At 38.2% G+C, this 22,794-nt stretch overlaps 1 protein-coding gene across 12 annotated transcripts in view; it reads right to left on the minus strand.

The window, feature by feature from the left end:
• Positions 1–22,794, minus strand: part of Vps13b (vacuolar protein sorting 13 homolog B) — a 463,403-nt gene that overhangs the window by 349,042 nt on the left and 91,567 nt on the right. For all 12 annotated transcript variants that reach the window (XR_012909664.1, XM_075961199.1, XM_075961203.1 and 9 more), the window contains exons 18-19: positions 12,112–12,246; positions 11,222–11,395 (exon numbers count right to left, since the gene is read on the minus strand). Coding sequence is in view for 11 of the 12 variants with exons in the window: in XM_075961199.1 (XP_075817314.1) it covers positions 11,222–11,395; positions 12,112–12,246 (309 nt within the window). In the remaining variant the exon portion in view is untranslated. The remainder of the gene's footprint in view (positions 1–11,221; positions 11,396–12,111; positions 12,247–22,794) is intronic.

Here is a 22,794-nt window from a genome sequence, read left to right on the forward strand (position 1 = left end):
GGAAACAACCTAGATGCCCTTCAATGGAAGAATGGATGAAGAAAGTGTGGAATATCTACACATTAGAGTACTATGCTGCGGTAAAAAACAATGACTTCTCGAATTTTGCATGCAAATGGATGGAAATAGAAAACACTATCCTGAGTGAGGCAACCCAGACCCAAAAAGATGAATATGGGATGTACTCACTCATAATTGGTTTCTAGCCATAAATAAGGGACACGGAGTCTACAATTGGTGATCCTAAAGAAGCTAAGTGAGAAGGTGAACCAAAGGAAAAACATATAGTTATCCTCTTGGCTATGGGAAGTAGACAAAGTTGCCGGGGAGAAAATTGAGATCTTGGGGGTGGGGTGGGATGGGGGTAAGGGGAGATGGGGAGAGAAAAGGGAGAAGGGGAGGATAGGGGGAACTTGGGGGAAAAGGAGGATTGGGATAAAGGAAGGTTGGATAGGGGAGCACGGAAGCACAATTCTTAGTTAAGGGAGCCACTTTAGGGTGGGCAAGAAACTTGACCCTAGAGGGGCTCCCAGGTGCCCAAGCCGAGGTCCCCAGTTAGTTCCTTGGGCAGCTGAGGATAGGGAACCTGAAATGACCCTATCCTAGAGCAATACTGATGAATATCTTGCATATCATCATAGAACCTTCATCTGGTGATGGATGGAGATAGAGACAGAGACCCACACTGGAGCAATGGACTGAGCTACCAAGGTCCCAATGAGGAGCAGAAGGAGGGAGAACATGAACAAAGAAGTCGGGACCACGAGGGGTGCACCCACCCACTGAGACAGTGGAGCTGATCTATTGGGAGCTCACCAAGGCCAGCTGGACTGTGACTAAAAAAGCATGGGATAAAACTGGACTCTCTGAACATGGCGAACAATGAGGGCTGATGAGATGCCAAGGACAATGGCACGGGGTTTTGATCCTACGTAATGTGCTGGCTTGGTGGGAGCCTAGCCAGTTTGGATGTTCACCTTCCTAAACATGGACGGAGGGGGGAGGACCTAGGACTTACCACAGGGCAGGGAACCCTGACTGCTCCTTGGACTGGAGAGGGAGGGGGAAAGGAGTGGGGGGAGGGGGAGAAGAGTGGGAGGAGGGGGAGAAGGGTGGGAGGAGGGGGAAGGAAATGGGAGGCTGGGAGGAGGTGGAAACTTTTTTTTCTCCTTTTCTCAATAAAAAAAATAATAATCCTTTACTATAGGTATGCAAATATTAACAAACTCCTTCAAGGAGAAAAAGAGTCTCCCTCACTACTGAAAAAAGCCAATTTATACATCTCCCCACTTTATTTTATTACTGGTCTATAAATGTTTGTAGATTTTAAGAATTCTCTTTCAACTTTCTTGTAGTATCTGCCTGGTTCCCTAGACAACAAAGAGCTAAGCAGACACTGAAATACTCTGTATCTATGCAGGGTCATTAGTTTACCTGTATTCACAGACACTGAAATACTCTGTATCTATGCAGGGTCATTAGTTTACCTGTATTCACAGACACTGAAATACTCTGTATCTATGCAGGGTCATTAGTTTACCTGTATTCACAGACACTGAAATACTCTGTATCTATGCAGGGTCATTAGTTTACCAGTATTCCAAATTACTCTCCACAACCCAGACGTTCTTCTCCTACTGAGCAATTTAAGAATGAAATGACAAAACCCTGTACACAGTAAAGCTATATCCAAACAGCAAAACTATCTCTGCCTTCCTCATATACTAACAATGGTTTCTGCCTCTAGGAACTCCCAATTCTATCACAATGAGATACAAAAGCTGCTTTTGGGATGGAGCTTTGGAATGGTGCTAAATACCTAGGAAAAGGAAAAAGAGCAAAGATTAACAGGAATTTCAACCTTGAATGTTGTCAAATTACTGAACAACCAGCTTCTCAACATGAACTTATTCACACGGTTAGTGCAAGTGGACGTTAAGTATAGGAACCAGCAAACCAGCATTTGAAAACGCTAAAACAATTTGAAGAATTACATCATTTTCTACAATATGAACTTGGGTAATAATTATGGCTTTTGATTCACTTAAAGAGACTTTAAATGATTAAATACTAGACATTCTACAGTTTACAGCTTAGTTCACATGTAGCCCATTCACAACTACTTCCTTTATACTAATCTGCAACTTAGTAGTGAAATGACTACTATTCTCTATCACTTCTTTTTACTAAACACATAGGAAAAATTGCACGGTATTGTCCTTGTGCTGCCCACAAAACTCCCTCCCCAGCTTCACTCTAGAACTCAGGAATTTTCAAAGGAGCAAAGTAATTTCCTGTTGCTATTGAAACTGCTCCTGGCCCCCAACCACGATTTCAGGAGACACATCCATGTGGAAGGAACATTCTGGAACCAGGTGAAGGCTTTGCTGCTCAGTTTCAGAGCCAAACAGTTCCAGGTTTTAAAGTAACCACAGGAAGAACTGAAGTGGAAAGGGACCAGGTAGCATGACTAGAACAAGGAGAGTAACAGAATCAGAAAAACTTGAAATGTCTAATTAATACAATCTATTAATCAAAAAACAATCAAAGCTATCATTACATTTTAGTTAACAACAAACGAGTTTATTGTGCTAAACTTAATATTCACAAAAATAATAGGTGAGAAAAATGGATCAATTTTTTAAATATGAGAAACCAATACTCAAAAAGGTTAACTTAGTCCAAGTACTACGATCTACAAAGATGGCGTGAGCCCAGCAGATGAGACCACAAAAGCCCGTCTGTCCACCAGACCACTCACTTGTCCTTCTATGACTTGTATGTCTATCTCCTCAACATATTAGAGTTTTACACTAGCAACAGTGATTAACTATTACAGCTTTATATGCAGAAAATCTGTAACATAGTACTTGTTACATAAATTAGCAAATATGAATGAATATACAAAAATGGAAAAGCATGATAGCCAAGACATGGTGGCGGCACACACCTACAGTCCCTGCACTCTAGAGCAGAAGACAGGAATGCCGCAAGCCTGCCAGAGGACACAGGAAGACCCACCTCGGAAAGTCTAAAAGAAAAAGTTTTTTCCAAAAAGGAAGCAAAATAAAAAAACCTAAGAACACAAATACTGAAATATTTTAGTTTTTGGCAACTAAAATTCAAAGAAACTATATTATCTGAGAAAGCATTTTAAATATATTTACATATGCTTTATATAAAAATTTAAGCATCAATCTGTCAAAATTCAAATTATTATAGACTTACACTTATGATATTTAAAAACATTTTAATTTTTATAAGATTGTTATGACTTAAAAGTTTTATCATAAAAAGCTATAATCAAAGTACATATGGAAAATATTTTCCACATCTACTAACTCATCTGTGTGTGCATGCATATGTTTCTAAATAGAAAATAGGTTGTTTCATAATTAGTGGATTAAAAGGTCTCCACTGCAAATGCAACATTCTCAAAATGCTATATATATTCTGTAACTACCATAATCTTTTAGAAATTGTTTGCATCATGCTTAAAAGTCAGGTGCACACATATCCCCACAACTAGTCTGCATGGTGGAGACATCGGTAAACTCACAGGTGCACACATATCCCCACAACTAGTCTGCATGGTGGAGACATGGGTAAACTCACACATGCATGCATATCCCCACAACTAGTCTGCATGGTGGAGACATCGGTAAACTCACAGGTGCACACATATCCCCGCAACTAGTCTGCATGGTGAAGGCATCAGTACACTCATTTGTATGCACAACATCTTTAACATTTGTTCCCCTCTCTGTGCTTGTAATTAAATGTAACATTCTGAAATCCCAAAGTTCTGAGAAAAACATAAATCCTTGTCTCACAGCTGCTGTCTGACTCTGGAAACACATGCATTTTCTTTTCAAGCATTTACCCTCAAACTCCCAAAGGCTTTGGACTGGAGAACACCTGCATCTCTTCATTTAGTTCCAATAACAGAGCCCAAACTCCAAAATTACAAAAATAGACTCTCTGTTCAGCTGTAGTTACATTTTGCTCCTAATTCCCATGAACAAAAATGCTAGGAGCATGAAATCATTCAGGCAAGCTCTGTCATCAAGAGGACAAGGTTTTTGCACCAGAAGCCAGTGGGAACAAAATAGAAACTGGCAACAATTACAGATGAAGTACAGAGTAAAGTCCTCAGGGAAGAGAGAGAAAATGTAGTTAGATAGATGGGTATAATTTTTACATATTTATATCCAAATCACAAATGTGAATTGTCTTTAATTGGTACAATATAAAAGCATTTCTAGCCAGTGTCCTATCAAAAATTCTAAAGGCGTAACTCCAAGGCAATACCCCTAATTTTGCATTAGGAAGAAATTTCGAGAAAGAAGATGTTTCCCTAATGAAAGCACAGTCTTGAGTTTAGATCTCCTTAGAAACTGCTACCTGACCAAAGAACTTTGGTGTGCACTTTCTATTATGTTTAATCAACCCAATCAAACTAATTTCCTGACACCAGAATTGCAGTTTTAATTTTCCACTAACAATAAAAAGCCCACCATATTTGATAAGTAACAGATAAAATTATTTCCTTTCATAAAAACCTAACGAAATAAAATAAACCCTTATTCTAGTTTACAAAGTTGACTTATTCTGGAGAATAAGAAAACTGTCTAAAATTTGCAATATTTCAATAAATTGTCAAAGATTATGTTATAAAAAACACTTACTTTACATTATTGCAGAATAGCATTGAAAACACCTAATTTTATCTTTCCAACTCTAGAATGAAAAGTTTTCTTTCAGTATTGCTATACTAAAGAAAAGCCAGTCCTGTGTGTGGTAACACAAGCTCATAATCCTAGCACTCAGCAAAGATGAAGAGAAAGGATCTCAAAATCCAGGTCAGGGTGGGCTACACCGCAAGACTGTATCAGTCACCTTTCTGTTGCTTGACAAAACCCCATGGCCATCGTAACTGACAGAGAGTTCAGTTGTTCTTATGGTTGCAGAAGGCTGAGAAGACAGCAAACAGCAGACAGAATAGCTGAAACAGAAGCTGAGGACTCACCTCTTAAACCACAGAGAGCAGAGAGTGAATTGGAAATGGCTCCTGGCTTTGAAACTCACTTGCTTCCTGATGACACACTTTTTCAGCAAGGTGGTATCTCCTAAGCCTCCCCAAACATAGCCACCAACTGGGAACCAAGTATTGAAATGCTAGAGACAATGAGGCTTATTAGTTCACTGGAACCAATTTTAAGTATCAGTTTCAAACATATAGAAAATGGCTGATATGATTGATAATGTTTAGGCTGAGCTGTTCAGTTGAGAATTCAAAAAAGGAAGGAAGAAAGGAGGGAGGAAGGGTGAGGGAGGAAGGAAGGAAGGCAGGCAGGAAGGCAACGTGTGTGGAAACACACAAGGATGACATGCAAGTTTATTAAAAACTTCATATTTTAAAATAAGATGAAAAGCAATACAAAAAGACACCCACTGCACCAGTAAATGCATGTACATATGCCACCTATCGGCATATGTACACAAATATAAATAAATGTAACCTATACATGGGGAAGAAAGAGAAACATGATGGCAGGGAGGTGGGTTTTTTTTTTTGGGGGGGGGCGGGTAGAGCCATAAAGAACAACATTATTATTCTGGCATCAGGAACTATGAAGAACCTGAAATTGCACTAATCTGTTGTATGGCTGCTGCAGAAGAAAAGACTTCCCCAATCAGAGTCACCATGTTGCTAGCACACCTTTGACATCAATATAGCTGCACCAGTTACCTTTGTTCCCATGTCCCACAGACATTGTGACAGAGACATTGCAACACAATGTTTGTGTGCCAAAAGACACACACTATATGAACCTGTGGAGGAGCTGGTTGTTTTGAGAAAGGCAGTAAGCCCTTTGACTCCTAGAGGAAATAGTGTATGTTATCTTCCAAAGCTATAAACTTATAGAGACATCTTTGAAATGATAATCTATAACAAAAGTCAGTGCCCTGACTTTTACAAATCTCGGGATTTGTAAACAACATATCAGGTCTATGGAGACTACTATGCTAACAGAGCCAGGAATGATGAAGGTTTCAGTGGAAAAGACAAGATGATTAGAAGATGTGGCGGGAAAGCTGAGGTGGTCAGTTCGATGAGGCACTCTGAGGCTGACATGTCACTTCATGCCACTGTCAAGAGGAAAGCCAGAACAACGAAAGCTGTAACCAGGGACAAGCTACCTTGTGGTAATTAGAACTGTCAGGGGGAGATGCTGGCAGATACACTCCACCATTGAGCTTACCTCTAAAAAGAGGAAAGAAAAAGGATGAGAAGGCTAGTACATATTGAGTGTGTGCTATTTATCTGTCAATGCACTCATAACCCTGACTACGGGTCAGAAATGCTCACTTACTTATTCACTGCCCACCAAATCATCTCAAGCATTCGTTACATGTCAAACACTGCAAAGACCTGAAAAAACTATGACAAGCAGTGAGTAACCCTGGAAAGCACTGTCAGATGGTGAAAGACAGACTATGTAAGGGTGTACTGTCACAACACAGAGAGAAGAACACATGAACGATAACAAATACGAGCAGAGCTGCTCCAACTGAGTGAGGAGAGGGACTGAGGAGTCTCAGAAAAGGAGGCAGGAACTGCACAGATATTTTATGACAGAACTGGTTCTAAAGCAGAGAAAAAAAAACAAGGATAGATGTTAAGATTTGTCAACAGGAAAAAACACCATATGCCTACTATAACTCCATATAATTATAGTGAGAAACAAGGAGAGCACACAGGCCAGTAGACCTGAGCCAACAGAAAGGCCATGTGCTTTCGAAAAGGTCTCCTGACACTGGGTCAGGGAGGGCAAACCTGAATGTGAGTCCTTTGTGATTCTCTCTATTTCTACACAGCACACACTAAGACCAATTCCTATTTATAACCCACACTTAATAAAAACACAGAGCTTTTTAGCAACAAATGTTATAAAATCATGGGCAAAACACAAAATATAAAGAAAAGTGAGGGTCTATATGTAAGAGATTAAGGGTTTATCTAAAACTCATTTTAAAATATTATCTACAAATAAATTACAGTGATAAAATACTTTGACTAATGAAAAAGTCACAGAAAAACCTGTGGTGCATGTCTACTCTTAATAACTTATATGAACATTAAAATGCTCACATCATGTAGCAGTCCTACCAAGGGACTAGGACGACGCCATGGAAACCGGCACGCTAAGAGCCCACAAGAAGCCTCCCCTCAGGTAAACACTGTCGAGTGTAGAGAGCACGTTGTGCATGAAGTGAGGCTTCTGACAGTGCCACAAAGGGAGACAGGACGCTTCAAAGTCAGGAACAGATTATCCCCGCATATTCCAATTATGTTCCCCCCCCAACTCCTCTGAGATCCTCCGAACTTTCTTATTCATCTAAATCCATTTTTCTTTCATTAGAATACAAAAGGGCAGCAAAAATAATAAATAAAATTAAAACAAACTAGAAAAATGAGGCAAAACAAACAAAAGAGCCAAAGAAAAAGCACAAGAAACACATATAGAAGCTGGGAAGCAAATTTGCACACACAGAAACCCCATAAAAACAAAATCTGAAACAATAACATATAAACAAAAGATCTATAAGGTTCAAAGGAAAAAAAAACCACCCAGACAAAGCACTGTGAGACAAAGCACTGTGAATGTCACCACTGTGTGTTCTGGGTTGGCCAGGCATCATAGCCCAGGCCCAGCCCTCTTCTGATAGAGTCACACAGCAATGAAAGGGTTTCTAACAACGATCTGCTGTGCTCACGGGTCAGAGCACAACATCATCAGAGAAGCTTCTTCCTGCAATAGGTGGGAACAAATACAGGAAACCACAACTAAACCCTGTGCAAAATAAGAGACCTTGGAGCACTAGGTCCTAAATGAGATGTCGCCATCAAACCTATCCCCCTCAAAATCAGGGAACTCTGTAGGAGAGGAGACAGAAAGACTGTGACAGCCAGAGGGGAGGAAGACACCAAGGAAAAAAGGCCTTGATAGGCAAAGGTCTGAGGCAGTATACAGAGGATGTGCGCACGTCCAGTCAGGCGGGGCCCGTCTGGAAAGGGCAGTTTACAAACTGCGTACCTTTCATCCAAGCATCTTGACTTATGATGTGGCTGTCACATCAGTGATACCCAAGCACATATGCACACATTTGATTCAAATCCAGATTGCTGCTCAAAAGACTAATCCGACTCACATTGAAACTGGCTCTATAAAAATATTTATGAGTTCCTTACTATATCCTAGCCATGAATGTAGTTGGTATTTCCAAGGTGGGCAGAAATACTGTATTTTAAGATAACCCGAATACAGAAACCAAAAGTACATTATATTTAAGGAGTAAAAAGCAAGGACAAAAGAGTAGTTCTTTAAAACCAAATACATGATTGCATTAACATTGTGCAGACAAATCCATAAAAATACCACCAAACATAAATCTAATCATGACTATGTGAATTTCCTTAACACCACAAGAAATTATAAAACTTGTACTGATAAATGCCCTAAGTGTCACAGATAATTATTCTTACACCAATTTGTTTTTAGTGTTTGGAAACTTTGTGAGAGGCAAATCAATCTGTAACCCTAAGAATGGCCTTTAACTATGAGGTATAGCCTTAATATTGTTAGGAAAAAGATTGTGTTATCACTTAAATATGCTCGGCTCATTATTCTAATTCTGTATGTGGCAAAACAAAAAATGTAGAAGACTGTTTAACTCAACAGTAAATGGTAGATACAAACAACACCCATGCTTTACTAAATGGCAGAACATTTTTAAAATATAATTAAACAGACATTAACAAAGGTGGTTTATTGAATCACCAGGCCTACCTATCTGCACAGAGCTAGCCACTTTCCATCTTAGCAAATAAAGTTGTGTACAACACAGTCACACTCACAGCTTTATGTTCTGCCAATGGGAATTTTTGTGCTGTAAGAGCAGGGCAGTTAAGAGACCATTTGATTCACAAAAACTGTACCTTTAAATACCAGGAAAAATAGTTTATCTATAGGTAACATCTCATGCTTGTATCAGTCTTGCTGAACACACTACTATTAGAATCTAAGGTCTTTCTCTTTAAAGAGGATAATTCTTAAAGAAGCACACTGCTTTTCTTTATTGAGATTTATTAACGGTCAAAATGCTTCACTTTATTGCAATTCCATGTGTATGTGTGTGCACGCGAGCATTTTCTTCGCCCATTCATCCAGAAATGAGCATGTATGGTTATGTGTTGATTCCATAACATGACTTTGTTAATAATATGAAAATAGTCATGGGCACAATAAGAGTTTCTGTAGCCCAGAATGACTCTTTAAGGCATATCTAGAAATGGTACAGCTGAATCATAAAATACTTCCATTTTTTTTACTGTCAGCAAACAACCTCTAAACTGATTCCTACAGCGACTTTACCCATCTACATACTCAACAACATACACTGCCAATCCTTTCCTGCATCCATGTTCATGTCTTGTGACTGATAAAAATTCAAAAAGGACACGTACAAATACTTTTCCCGTCATTTTCTCAATGCTCTATCTATACAGTATTTGTATTGGATTAGATATTATAAAAAGAATAGTTTAATTCTGACTGTGATAAGACAGAATTCCAGTGTAGTAAATATGGATTTCCATAAGGGCTAAAGATCTGAACCTGTTTTCATGTGCTTATTGGCCTACGATCTTATCACTGGGTAAGTGTGTGTAGCACTCATCTACCCACTTACTAACTGGGTTATTTGTTCTTTTGACACTTGATCTCATTTGTCGCATACTCCATGCTATTACCTCCCACTCTGTGAATACCTGGAGAAGAGTTTCTGATTCTCATCAGTGTCTTCTCTCCACTGATCATTCCTATTGCGATGCATAAATGTTTGTAATTTCATGATCATATTCATCAATTGTTGCTCCTGTTATTTCCAGGATGCTCGGAGTCCTCTGGAGTAGCAGGTCCTGGACTACCCCTATACTTTTTACTGTGCAGAAGCTGTTAACTTCATGGGATCATATTTCTCAATTGCTCAATTGTTCCTGTTATTTCTGGGATACTAGTAGTTCTAAGGAGTCAATGCTTCCTTTCAAAACTGGGTGAGAAAACTTTAGGTTTTCTGTGTGTACATATTCAGCCTACTTTAGTTGTGTGGGATCATCACTGGGTCTTCTGTGCTGTCCATGGGTCTGGGCATCTGGCTGTGTCCTACTAGCATGCTGCTTTGTAAATGACTGCTTCCTTCTGAAGTCTTCTCTTGGCCAGCATCCTGGTACGGCATCTCAAACTCGTGTTTCGGACGACTCATGTCCAGTTTAGAGTGTGCTAATGACTCAGCTGCATACACACCGTAACAAAACTTAATTTCACATCTCTACGACAGTGCTGAATCTGTAGCCATTTGTTTCCTTAGTCTCTGTCTACACATACTTATTGACTGGTCAATTAAAAATGTTTTCAAATTTCTGTGTTGGATGTATTAGCATATGCTTCCTTTTGTATATCCCGTATGATGTCAACAGAGCTCCCCTCTTCTACACCATCTGAAAAGCTCACCGAAATCTTTGAAGGACCCCTTCATTTCTAGCCCCACTGGTTACCCTGGGTTTACCAAGTACATCATTGTACACATGGCTAATTCCAGCCTTGTCTTCTCATTTTTCTTTCCTGGCCCCCATTCAAACTTATGATACTGGCTCTCAACAAGACAGCTAAGATTCTGAATAGATGTTAATGCAAAACAATAAAAACACAATCTAAGAAAAGAAATCACAACTTGTGAGTTGGTAAAATTTTTTTAGTTTTTTTTTTTTAATTTCAGTATCGAAGTCTTTTACTTCTGGAAAAGCTATGAGTGGTCCAAATGTGTCACTTCAATATGGTAAACTGAGGGTCACAGCCAAAGCACTACAGCATTAGAAAATCTGCCTTGTAGAAAAAGCTGTAAACTAAACACACACACACACACACACACACACACACACAATTCTGTGGTTGCATGATACACATGGAGTTTGAAGTCCTCATAAAATCATAATTTATAAACACTTCATTTATCAATACTCATATGAAAGAAACAACATTTTAGAAAAAAACTACAGAGTATATCCCAACAAACATAAATTGACTGAAAGGTTCACATTTAAAGGCATTTCTAGAATTGAAGTACAGATGAAGGAAGCCTGAGAGGCTGCACGTACCGGAGAGGTGGCAGTCATCCATGTGCTGGGGGACCTGAGTGGTGAACGCGATCAGATCTGGGGCGAGGAGTGACTCCGGCTTTCTGCTCTCATTAAGCCACTTGGTGCTGTGAAGGTCTCGAGTGTCAGAAGGGCCCTGAAGCAAAGGAATCAACTTTTCTTTTCCATTGTCACCTGAACAGAAATATTGATTGGAAAAAATAGAAAAAAATTTAAAAATAGTATTTATGTAAAATATACTAATTTGGAGATGGTTGATCTTAAACTATACCACTAAAACAATGATTAATCAATACTTGTCACTTTAACTGTCTATCTAGTTAATAATCAACAGAGTGACTGATGAAGCTATTTTGGATTTTAAGTTTTGACGCTGTGCTAATGAATGCGGAGCATGCTCAGAACAGTTTATAGAATGAAATGACAGAGACACAATTCAGCAAAATATGTACTATGATATAACAGAATTTAAGACTGCTAAAAGAACTGCAAATAGCTTACAGAGAACATTACAAAACAAAACACTGAAGACAGGAACACAATTACAAACTAACTTTTCTAACACCCACTCTGCTAACATCTTCATTCAATATTTAATTATCATACATTATCATTTCACGTTGCTGTCAAAACTGTAACAATGAATATTCTTTTAATTTGTTCCTCATAACTACTATTAAAACTATGCAAAGTTCTTCACCTTAAATCCAAATTAATTGCTAAGTATCATCCCTGAACTGTTTAAAATATTAAGTACAAATAAAACAATGGAAAGCTCTGATTCCCAGGAACAATGAGGAAATTCTTGTTTCAGCAAATGCTCCTTGTAAAAGGCGAGGCCGATTCTCCTACAGAGGCAATAAAGTTTAACACAGCACAGCTGCACATACCTGGGGCTTTGGCACAGATTTTTATGGATCCCACGGTCCCAGAGGCACATCTGACCAATGATGTGCTGCAGTACTTCAGCTCAGCATTCTGGATTGAGCCCTCAAGAGTTGGCAGGGGATTCTTAGCTTTCACACCTAATAAAAGAGAACTGCAAATGTACTAGCTGATTGAATTTAAATAATTTTTATATTCCTTCACCAAGGCATTTAAAGTTAATTATACTTTAATTATCTACTTCAGATATTCTTACAGTATGTGTGTTAGGTTTCAGAGCTCAATATTTAAAAGGTAAAAGGATGCAATTTTAAAATAAATGAGCTGAACTCTCATGATACTTACAAACAGATCTTGATTAGTAGGCCTCAAAACATGAAACAAAATGGATAAATTATTACATAAAACTCAAGAGGAAGTTTGAAAATCATGTTCAGTATTAGAAAACACAATAAATAAGTTTAACTTATTTTGGCATGGAATTTACAGAGAAAACTGCCTGAGGGAAGAGCTGGAACTAGAGCAGGACAAGATAGTCTGTAAGCTAGAATGCAATTTCTTAGAACTAAGGCAGAGGGGTTTAATCAAAAAGTAGATATTAATCTCTCTACTAGAGGATAGTTATTAATATAGAAGCTGAGAACTTTAATGTTAATGGTCAATCCTGGTCTTGTCATAAAGTGGTGGGGAGGCTCATACAAGCAGCGCAGAGAACCCTAGAGAATGTAATACTGATGAAGACATGGGGAGAAGAGGAAAAGGTGAGGGATCATCTCTCATGAAGTAACATTTCCTCGGAACTCACTATGTGTTCTATAAACAAGTCAGTCTCCACAGAAGACCCTACTACAAATATTGCTATCCTCATTGTGGAGTAAAGTCCCATAGGCTGAGGTGAAACCTCATAGGTTGGAGGGAAAACTAAATTAACAGGAAAATCTGCAATCAGACAACATTTACTGAAGTGAAGACTTGCATTGTGTTATGCATACAAATGAATTCAATTTTCACAAAAGATTATGATATAAATGTTACTACCCTCATTGTATGGATAAGAATATCATGAATAAGAGGTGTTAACAAAATTTTGCACCATGCACGAAAGATTATATATGAAAGAACCAAAGTACTGAACAATGTCATTTACGACACAGAATAATTTTGTGTACCAAAAATTTCATAAATATTACAGGATAATTTTTTTCTTTCTACCACTCATTTTGAGTATATTCATAAATAGCCAGGAATACTATTTCCCTTCTGTTCCTCACCTCAAAGTTTAGTAAAACACAAAGTATTATCCTTCATATTTAAATATTCTTTAATTCTACATGATTTTAAAAATAAACTTTCTATGTCTTATTAAAATTTCTTCTAAAATCTCATGTCCAATTATTTTTTAGTATTTATCATATTACAGTGTTCTGGTGTGTACGCATACAAATCTCATTATGGATCTCATTACGGTTGGTTGTGAGCCACCATATGGTTGCTGAGAATTGAACTCTGAACCTCTGAAGACTAGCCAGGGCTCTTAACCTCTGAGCCATCTCTCCAGCCCCCCTCATGTTCAATTATAATGTGCTCGTGAATACTTACTATTCACCAATACTAATATGCCAAGGTATACGAAAGTTTTCCTGAACAATGGTCAGGAATTACCATGCTAAATGATTCCCAAATGACTGAGAGGAGAGCATGTTAGAAAAACGTCAAATACTAACCCTTGTTTCTAAATGAACTCTCAATGTTCTAATCTTCACCTTGGTCATTGTCCTGGTTGACTTTTTTTGTCAACTTGACACAAAATAGAGTCATCTAAGAAGAAAGAATGTTAATTCTGAATATGCCCCCATTAAGGTTTGCCTATAAGTCAGTGAGGTACTGTCTTGAAGTTATAAATGGAGCCAGCCACTCCTGGGCTTGATCCTGAATACTGTTAAGAAGGCAGGCTGAGCAAGCCCTGAGAAGTAAGCCAGTGAACCACAAGCCCTGTAATAGTTCCTGCCTCCAAGTGCCTGCTCTCCTTGAGTTCCTACTATGACTTCTCTCAGTGATGGACTTTCACCAGGAAGAATAAGCAAAATAGCCCTTTCCATCCCAAGGTGCTTTTAGTCATGGTGTTTACCATAGCAGTAGGCAATTTAAGACAGTAATTATATAACCATGAATCAATTAATTGCTACTTTGCGATGTTTAGCGTGTGTATAATTTATAGTATGCATCCTCAGAACAGAAGCTGAGTTGAGCTGTCCCATAATTAAAAAGTGTATAAATCAATAAAGTGGTACCCAAACGTTGTGTATTTCTCAGGTTTTGAGATGCCATGACAGGAAATACTTAAATAATACTCAATAAAATTAAATGTCAGAAAATTAAATAATCATAGTGCTAGCACTATAGTTATTAAAACATCTGACACTGACTGAATATTTAATTTGCCTTATTTATTCATGACACAAAAAAATAAGAAGGCTACTACTATTCCCACTATACACATATGAAAACAAAGGTTTGGAGAGCTACAGATTTGGCAAAAAAAAAAAAATGAATCAGAAAGTGAAATAAAAGGAACCATAGATTTTCTTATGAGAAAGGATGCATGGGGATAGAGAGATGGGTCACTGGATAAAGAGTCAGCTATACAAGCTGAAGAACCCAAGTTAAAAGTTGGGTGTGCCCACAGGTTCATCCCAACACTGAGATTTGGAGAAAGGAGAACCTCTGAAACTTTCTGGGTCCAAACCTACCTCCAGGTTCAATGAGAGAGTCTATTTCAAAGGAAAAGAGTGGAAAGTGAAATAGTAAGGCAGGCGATATCCTCTTCTGACCTCCACATAAAAGGACATAAAAGTACAGCACACACATACATGCACAATACACATGCAAGATGTTCAGCTCTTCCGTTTATACGACAAGATGTCATAATCAGAACATAATTTACCTTGATCCAAACACAGCTGAAGAGAGAAACATAGAACTAACACTCTCCACAGTTTCTCAAATCTTATAGACGATTAACCCACACCAATTGTTTAAAAGTATACAAATCCTACAGAGGTGTGTCTTGCAGGTGGTCAATCTGTTCTAAAAAAGATGGTGCACGTTACATAGAAAGTAGAGCTCTACAATGATAGCTCCTGCTTGCCATACACATGGGGTCTGTGGTAACAGTTTGAATAGATATGGCTCCCATAGACTTGTGTTTGAATGCTTGGCCTATAGGGAGAGGCACTATTGGGAAGTGTGGCTTTGTTGCTGTAGGTATAGCCTTAGAAGTGTGTCACTTTGGGGGCAGGTTTGAGGTCTCATATGCTCAAGCTATGCCCAGTGTAGGACATAGTACACTTCCTGATGTCTGTGAATCGTAGAATTCTCAGCTCCTTCTCCATCATCATGTCTGCCCGCACGCCACCATGTTCCACTATGATGATAATGGATTAACCTCTGAAATTGTAAGCCAGCCCAATTATTTACTTTACATGAGTTGCTGTGGTCATGCCTGTGTGTGTGTGTGTGTGTGTGTGTGTGTGTGTGTGTGTGTGTGTGTGTGTGTATGTGTGTATGTATGTATGTAGACAAAGACAAAGAGATACTCATTCCAAAAGCTTTGAGACTCTAGAGAACCCTGACTAATACAGGACCCTAAGTCAATCCTCAATACTGGTAAGAGTAGGTGGAAAATCATCTAAGAAATAATTTAAGAATATTTACCAAAACTGCAGAACATAAGTAGAACATCAGTACTATACTGATATATAGTATACTATACTATACCGTACGGCCTATCACATAAAAATGCATACATATATTTATGCCAGCTAATACCCAGTGTTAACATAGAAGCTCTTCAAAGCCTTCTAAAATAGCACCAAACAAAGACAACCCTAGACACACAACAAAGACAGGCAATGGACACAAAGTTAAAGAAAAATGGCATCAGATGTCTGAACAACTTTCTGACAGCAAGGAGGAAATAAAGCAATGCTTTGAAACACTATAGAAAAATAAACCTCAATCTAAAAATCTATACCCAGACAAATTATCACATAGAAAAATGTGCTGCTTAGCTGTCAACTTAGCATGCCCAGAATCACCCAAAGAGAGAAGTATTATGAGCAACCAACAGTCTAGGTCAGGTTGGCTTGTGGGGTTCTGCGGATGGGGCAGTTGTCTTGACTGTGATTGATCCACAAAGATCCAGAACACAGTGAATGACGCTAATCCCACCTTGAGGTCCTGGACTATGTAAGAGTAGAGTTAGCTGAACACACGCAACAGAGAAGCAGGCTGCAGACGTGATAAGTTAGACAAACAAGAGCCCATGCTTCAGAATGGAGAAAAGGCCACACCTGTAATCCCAGAACTCAGGAGACAGAGACGGGAGCAAAGTCTCAAGTTCAAGGCCAAGCTCATACACATATCAAGTTCCAGGTCAGCTAGCTCTACACATCAAGACCCTGTTTCAAAATTGGGGGTGAACAGGGACCTGAAAACACGTCCCCAGAGAGAATGTACAAAGGCCTGTCTAGATGTAACTTTGGGTATTTTGATCTATTACTACATCTCCAATGCTCCCCTCCCCTGTAACTACCACCTAACTTGCTTTCTTTCACTTAACATGATCTTGTGATCACCAGCACTTCGTCTCTCTTTGTGCTGATATGATACTTCATAAATTCTGGTGGAGATTCTCTGGGTTATTTTTATTTGGAGAAATACCATTTGTCTACTTTCATTGTCTCTTTGATAAACTTGAAGAATGGTTAGTTATAGTTATAGTTTTCCATTGTTATGATAAAAGATAAAATAGATATAAATATTGTAACTGTAATTCTTGCTTGATAACTGTTTTGTTATATGTAATTTTGCTATGTTAAAGTTAAAGCCTTCCTTTTTTTGTTTAAACAGAAAAAAGGGAAGTGATGTGGGAGTGTCATATATCAATCTGTTGATTTCATTGGTTAAGCTATAAAGAAACTGCTTGGCCCTGATAGGTTAAAACATAGGTGGGAGGAGTAAACAGAACAGAATGCTGGGAGGAAGAGGAAGTGTGCTCAGACTCGACAGCTCGGCTCTCTGGAGCAGAGACGCCATGCTCCCCCCTCTCCCGGGTAGAAGTGATAGCTCTGCTCTCTGAGGCACACGCGATGAAGCTCCGACCCAGGATGGACGTAGGCTAGAATCTCCCTGGTAAGCCACCTCGTGGGCTACACAGATGATTAGAAATGGGCTAAATTAATATGTGAGAATTAGCCTAGAAGAGGCTAGACAGAAATGGGCCAAGCAGTATTTAAAAGAATACAGTGTCCGTGTAATTATTTCGGGGCATAAGCAGCCCCACCGCTCCTATTACTACATTTAGGTTTGGTGGTGTGAAAAGGAAAGTTACCAGCAGTAGATCTATGTTAGGAAGAGAATCAGTCCTAATCAGCCATGCAAATGGGGTAAAGTCAACACTTCAATGAGGGGAGGAAACAGAATCCTAACAGGCGAAGGTGTAAGAGCAACTCAATTAGTGAGAGTTAGTGATCTTACTCAGTTATAAAAAGAAAAATTCACAAATGGAAGAAAATGAAACACATACATACAAAATTCCTTTAAAAATTACAGCAGTGAAAAACATCCATCTTTGGGACCTGAGCAAAGAATTCTTAACCTAAATTTATGATAGATAAATAAATAAATAAATAAATAAATAAATAAACAAACAAACAAACAAACAAACAAACAAACCTACCTGACATACGAGAATGAGAAGAGAAAACCATGTTGGCTCTTTGTTGGGTATATATCTAAAATATGTAAGAACTCCTCTAAATACACAAATAATAATATACAAATATAGTCTAAAATAAGACTAGACATTCCACTAGGGAGATTTATAAACAGAGAACAGAGACATAAAGATGGAAAGATAGAGGGTTAGGATAAAAGCAGAGAATGAAGGTGATGAGAGGAATTTGATATATTCATATTTCACTGCATACATGTGTAGAAGCTTTGGGGAAAAAAAGGTTGTATCATCCTTGCATTAAGGTAAACAGCAAGCACAAGAACAGTAACACTGTACGACTACCCCATCATCTAGAAGAGAACACATGGCACGTGCTGATGAGGATGTGCAGACATGGAGTCACGTGCTGTGCAGAGTACAAACTGGTATAGGAGTTACTCAAAGCACTTGGGTAATTTCTTCAAAACCTAAATATATAGCTACCATGGCACTCAAATAGTACTCTTGAATATTAACCAAAGAGAAGAGAAAGATTATGTTCTGAACATAACTTATTCATAATAAACCAAAACTGTAGTTTAACTGTATCCTAGACTACTGTACAGCAATAAAAGCTTTTAAATGTCCAGTGATTTACACTTTTGATTCCTTTCTTATGATTTGGAAGCAAGTCCAGGAAGAGACAGAAAGCAGACTGAGATCAGAAACAATTAACACAAGTAACTAGGAGAGGGGAGGGAGAAGGAAGGGAGAGGGGAAGGAGGGGGAAGGCAGAGGAAGGAAGGAAAGAGGGAGTAACCAAGCTGTATCAATGACAAAATTTTTAAAAACCCACTCCTTCAAAGGTTTAAAAATTAAAAAAATTGGCTGAGAGGTAGTGGTGGCGCACGCCTTTACTCCCAGCACTCGGGAGGCAGAGGCAGGCAGATCTTTGTGAGTTCAAGGCCAGCCCGGTCTACAGAGCTAGTTCCAGGACAGAGTAACGCTGTATTGAAAAACAAAAGTAATAATAATAATAACAATTATAAAATATACCAATTTAATATCTTCTTGATTTAACTTTTAGTTCATATACAAGAACGTTTCTTTGTGAAGAAATGTTCAACACTTAAACAATAGACGCATATTCTCTCTGAGGAAATCAAAGTATCAGAGAAGAGAAATAAAGGAGCTTCAATATACAGGTATGGTACTTTATTAGTACACTTTTTATTAAAAGTTTTTTTCTTTATGCATAAAATTAGTAACTTGGAAAATAATAAAAGATAGAAAATTAAAACAAAAAAAATATATACAGGTATGGCCTGCAAATCTTTGTGAGTTATATAGTTTTACCCCAGTGTGTATGCTGAAAATGTATGCTATGTCCCAACATTTGCCCAAACATAACAGTATAAAATACAGTTTTTGTGAGACTGGGTTAAGCTTACAAAGAAACATGACTTACTCTTCAAAAACATTTTCAGCCAGGTGGTGGTGGCACACACCTTTAATCCCAGCACTCAAAAGGACAAGGCAGGCAGATCTCTGTGAGTTTGAGACTACCCTGGCCTACAGAGTGAGTTCCAGGAATGCCAGGACTACACAGTGAAACCTGTCTCGAAAAACAAAACAATACGTGTATTTTTTTTCCAAGTACTTGTATGTATCCATAAAAGACGCTTCAGGAAGTCGCATTCCCACTAAGAAAAAAAGTACAAAATCTTACTGCATCCCTGAAAACGTTTAAGTCAGAAAAACTACACATACTATGCAATGCTACCATGCATTGTTTCCTCTGGATAAGCAGGCACTCACTGCTGCCCACTAGATATTAGGAAATGTTTGCAGAACACTTGCAGCTTCTTCATCCTGCACAACTGATGCTGAAGGGGTCTGTGGAAGCACCTCAGCAGCAGCCTCAGATACAATCACCCGCCTAGCAGGAGTGATGGAGTCTTCTATTCCACATGTGCAGGAATGGTGTATGTAACCCATTCCATGTTCCTCCCATGTGGAATATAGTTCAGCTTATACTGCACAGCACATACCAGCGCATAAAACGACTCTGATTAGCCCTTCAGACTAAGGACTTTTTGCACTGCCCTATAAAATAGATTTACTAGGACATCAAATTAAAAAAATGTATTATGGTGATACTGTTCTCTTGATAAATACATAATGCAGGTATGTATGATAAATATATTTGAAATACAAAGCTGAGACAGCGATGCTTAGTAGTCAGTACGAGGCTCTAGTCAAGAAACAGCTATAAACAGCCTTCCTTCAGAACAGAACCAGAGCCTAGGAGAGCCCCTGTCCATCTCTGGACCACCTACAACATGAAAACCCTGCAGTGGCGATGCAGCAGAACTCAGCTGTGCTGACCCATGAAGAGCCTGGACACAGGGAGCCAGCTGCTCATTCAAGCAGAAGCAATCCCAGAGACCAGAGTCCCCAAGAAATTTCCCAGCAGAAATATCTCAGTCGTTGACGAAACTCGTTAAATTAAGAAATGAAGGCTATTTTACATTTATCAGTGGCGAAATTGTGAAATGCTGTGCTACAGCTCAAACAAACCTAAAAATTAAGGACACTAAAAAAGACTGAAGGGAAATATAGAAATAGAGAATTAGATGTCTCATAGTTATAAGATAACTTAGGAATACTATAACATCTATTTTAAAATAGTAGAGAGAAATTAACTTAAAATCAACAGAAGTATAAATGAGTCAGGTAAGGCCCCGTCCGCCCACTGCAGGTACCCAGAAGGAACCAGTCACAGTCCTAAACAACTAGTGCAAAACACCCATGACAGGTGCTGAAAAATTCAAAGAGGTACAAACATGACGCACATCTTAAATAGGTGTAATATATTCGGCATGAAATAAAACACAAGAGAAATCTAGCATATTAATCAATATGAATCAGGGACACAAAAGAACATAGCAAAACCACAAAACATGAAATCCAGAATTAAGTGAAGCTTTTCTTAAAAAGAGCTCAGTCTACACCGAACGCCAGCAAATGTTTTTTCTAATAGGCTAAAGATAAATTTGCAATATGTAGAATTTGTTATACTTCTTCAGTTCTACTACTGTTACACACAGTAGACAAAGAACATAACTGAGCCAAAAACTAAATAATAATGATTGCTTTCATTACAGTCAGACATAGGTGCTAGGCTGGGTGTGACTTATGGGCCACACTTTGTCCTGAGTCTAAATGAGCCTGCTAGATGGTGGTGGTGGCCGTGGTAACTTTGGAGATCAGTTTCTAAAGGATGAGGAGAAGGGTCTGTAAGTAACGACACTTGCTCTTTGAACAGGAAAGACAATGTTTGAATCTCCAGTAAAAAATCCAAGGATTGTTGTAGACAGAGACTGCACTTTAGTTTCCCAGCCACCCAGACCATGTGTATTGGGAAAAGATACAGGCTGATCTCAGAAACTCTCTGGCCAGCCAGACTAGAGGTCAGGTTTTATGAGAAACCCTGTCTGAACAAACAAGGTAGAGAGCAATAGAGGACGGCACCCAATGTCCTCTCTCTGGATCTGTCTGCACAACAGAAAAAGGCCTGCAAAGACATAGACAGACACATGCTCACGTATATGGAACATCAACAATCTTACACAAAGGAGGTAAAGGTAGGGCTGTAGACCCAGAGACTCCAGAATAAGAGGCCCTGTATAGGGTTTTCCCCTCCGTGCGTTGTGGAAATGCTTTCAAGACAAAACACTTGACATGATTTTTAATATGGCATAAACAATGACTTAGATAAATGGTATTGTGGTCATTAAAATACTAAGTAGACAATTAACAACTTGCCCAAAGTCACATAATATAAACAAAACCAGCATCAGATTACATACATAAAACTGTTTTAAAATATTATACATAGTCATTATCTATAATTAATTTTGAAATAAAAAAACAAAAGTGGAAAACTCAGCACACATTCACTCAGGGTTACGAATCAAGGCAGTCCGGGAGATAACAGCATGAGCTCTTGTTTACTTCTTATGTGCCACACAGACATGAGTGAACTAATTAATGGGTGCATCCATGGCATGTATATTTGAAACACCTAATCACATGAATATGAGTGCACATGACACTATATATGCATGTTTTATAATTTTATAATTTATAATGAGATACTCAAAAAACTATGAACCAATTTCTTTATACTGTTTTGCTGTTCTGTGTAGAGACTGCACTTATATAGCCTAACACTGACGTGAGAATCTCATAAGATAATTCATCAATATTAGTATTTCTCACATCTGGAAATGGTGGTCACACCTTTAATCCCAACATGGACGAGGCAGAGGCAGGCAGCTCTGAGCTCAAGGCTAGCCTAGTCTGCAGAGCAAGTTCCAGGACAGCCAAAGTTACACAGAAAAAAAAAAAATGTTTTAAAAAAATGAAAAAGATTTATGGATAAGATGAGGACTATTCTCAATACTAACACTATTACGAAACAATTTTCTAAGGTATGCCTATTTTAAAAAAAAATGAAAGCAAGTACCCTTCCACTCCATGTTCTAATAGTCCAAGAAAATGAAACCAAAAAGAAGTTTTTAGATACATATTGTCTGGAAGTCTTTTCCTCATGAAAGTTTTTGTTTTAGAGCTTTTTATATTCAAGTTTTCTGAAACATAACTAGAATACACTACTTCTTAAATACACTAGAAAAAATTTACACAAAACACTAAACAATGTTTGACATTTACAATATAATAATCTTAAAATTAAATGTTTTCATAAAATTATCTTGTCCTGGTTGCATTGTTTTTTAATAGCAGTAATTTTTAATGTAACTTAAAGACTTACATTCTCATAAGTATCAAAGAATTATTCTATAGCCTGAATGCTTTCTGGAAGGACAGATATAAACCTATTTAGTAAGTGATTTTCTCTTTCATCTTGTCTCCAATTTCTGTGCAGATCTATAATGTTCATTGTTTC

Source organism: Microtus pennsylvanicus, chromosome 2, assembly GCF_037038515.1.
Source record: "Microtus pennsylvanicus isolate mMicPen1 chromosome 2, mMicPen1.hap1, whole genome shotgun sequence".
NCBI lineage: Eukaryota > Metazoa > Chordata > Mammalia > Rodentia > Cricetidae > Microtus > Microtus pennsylvanicus.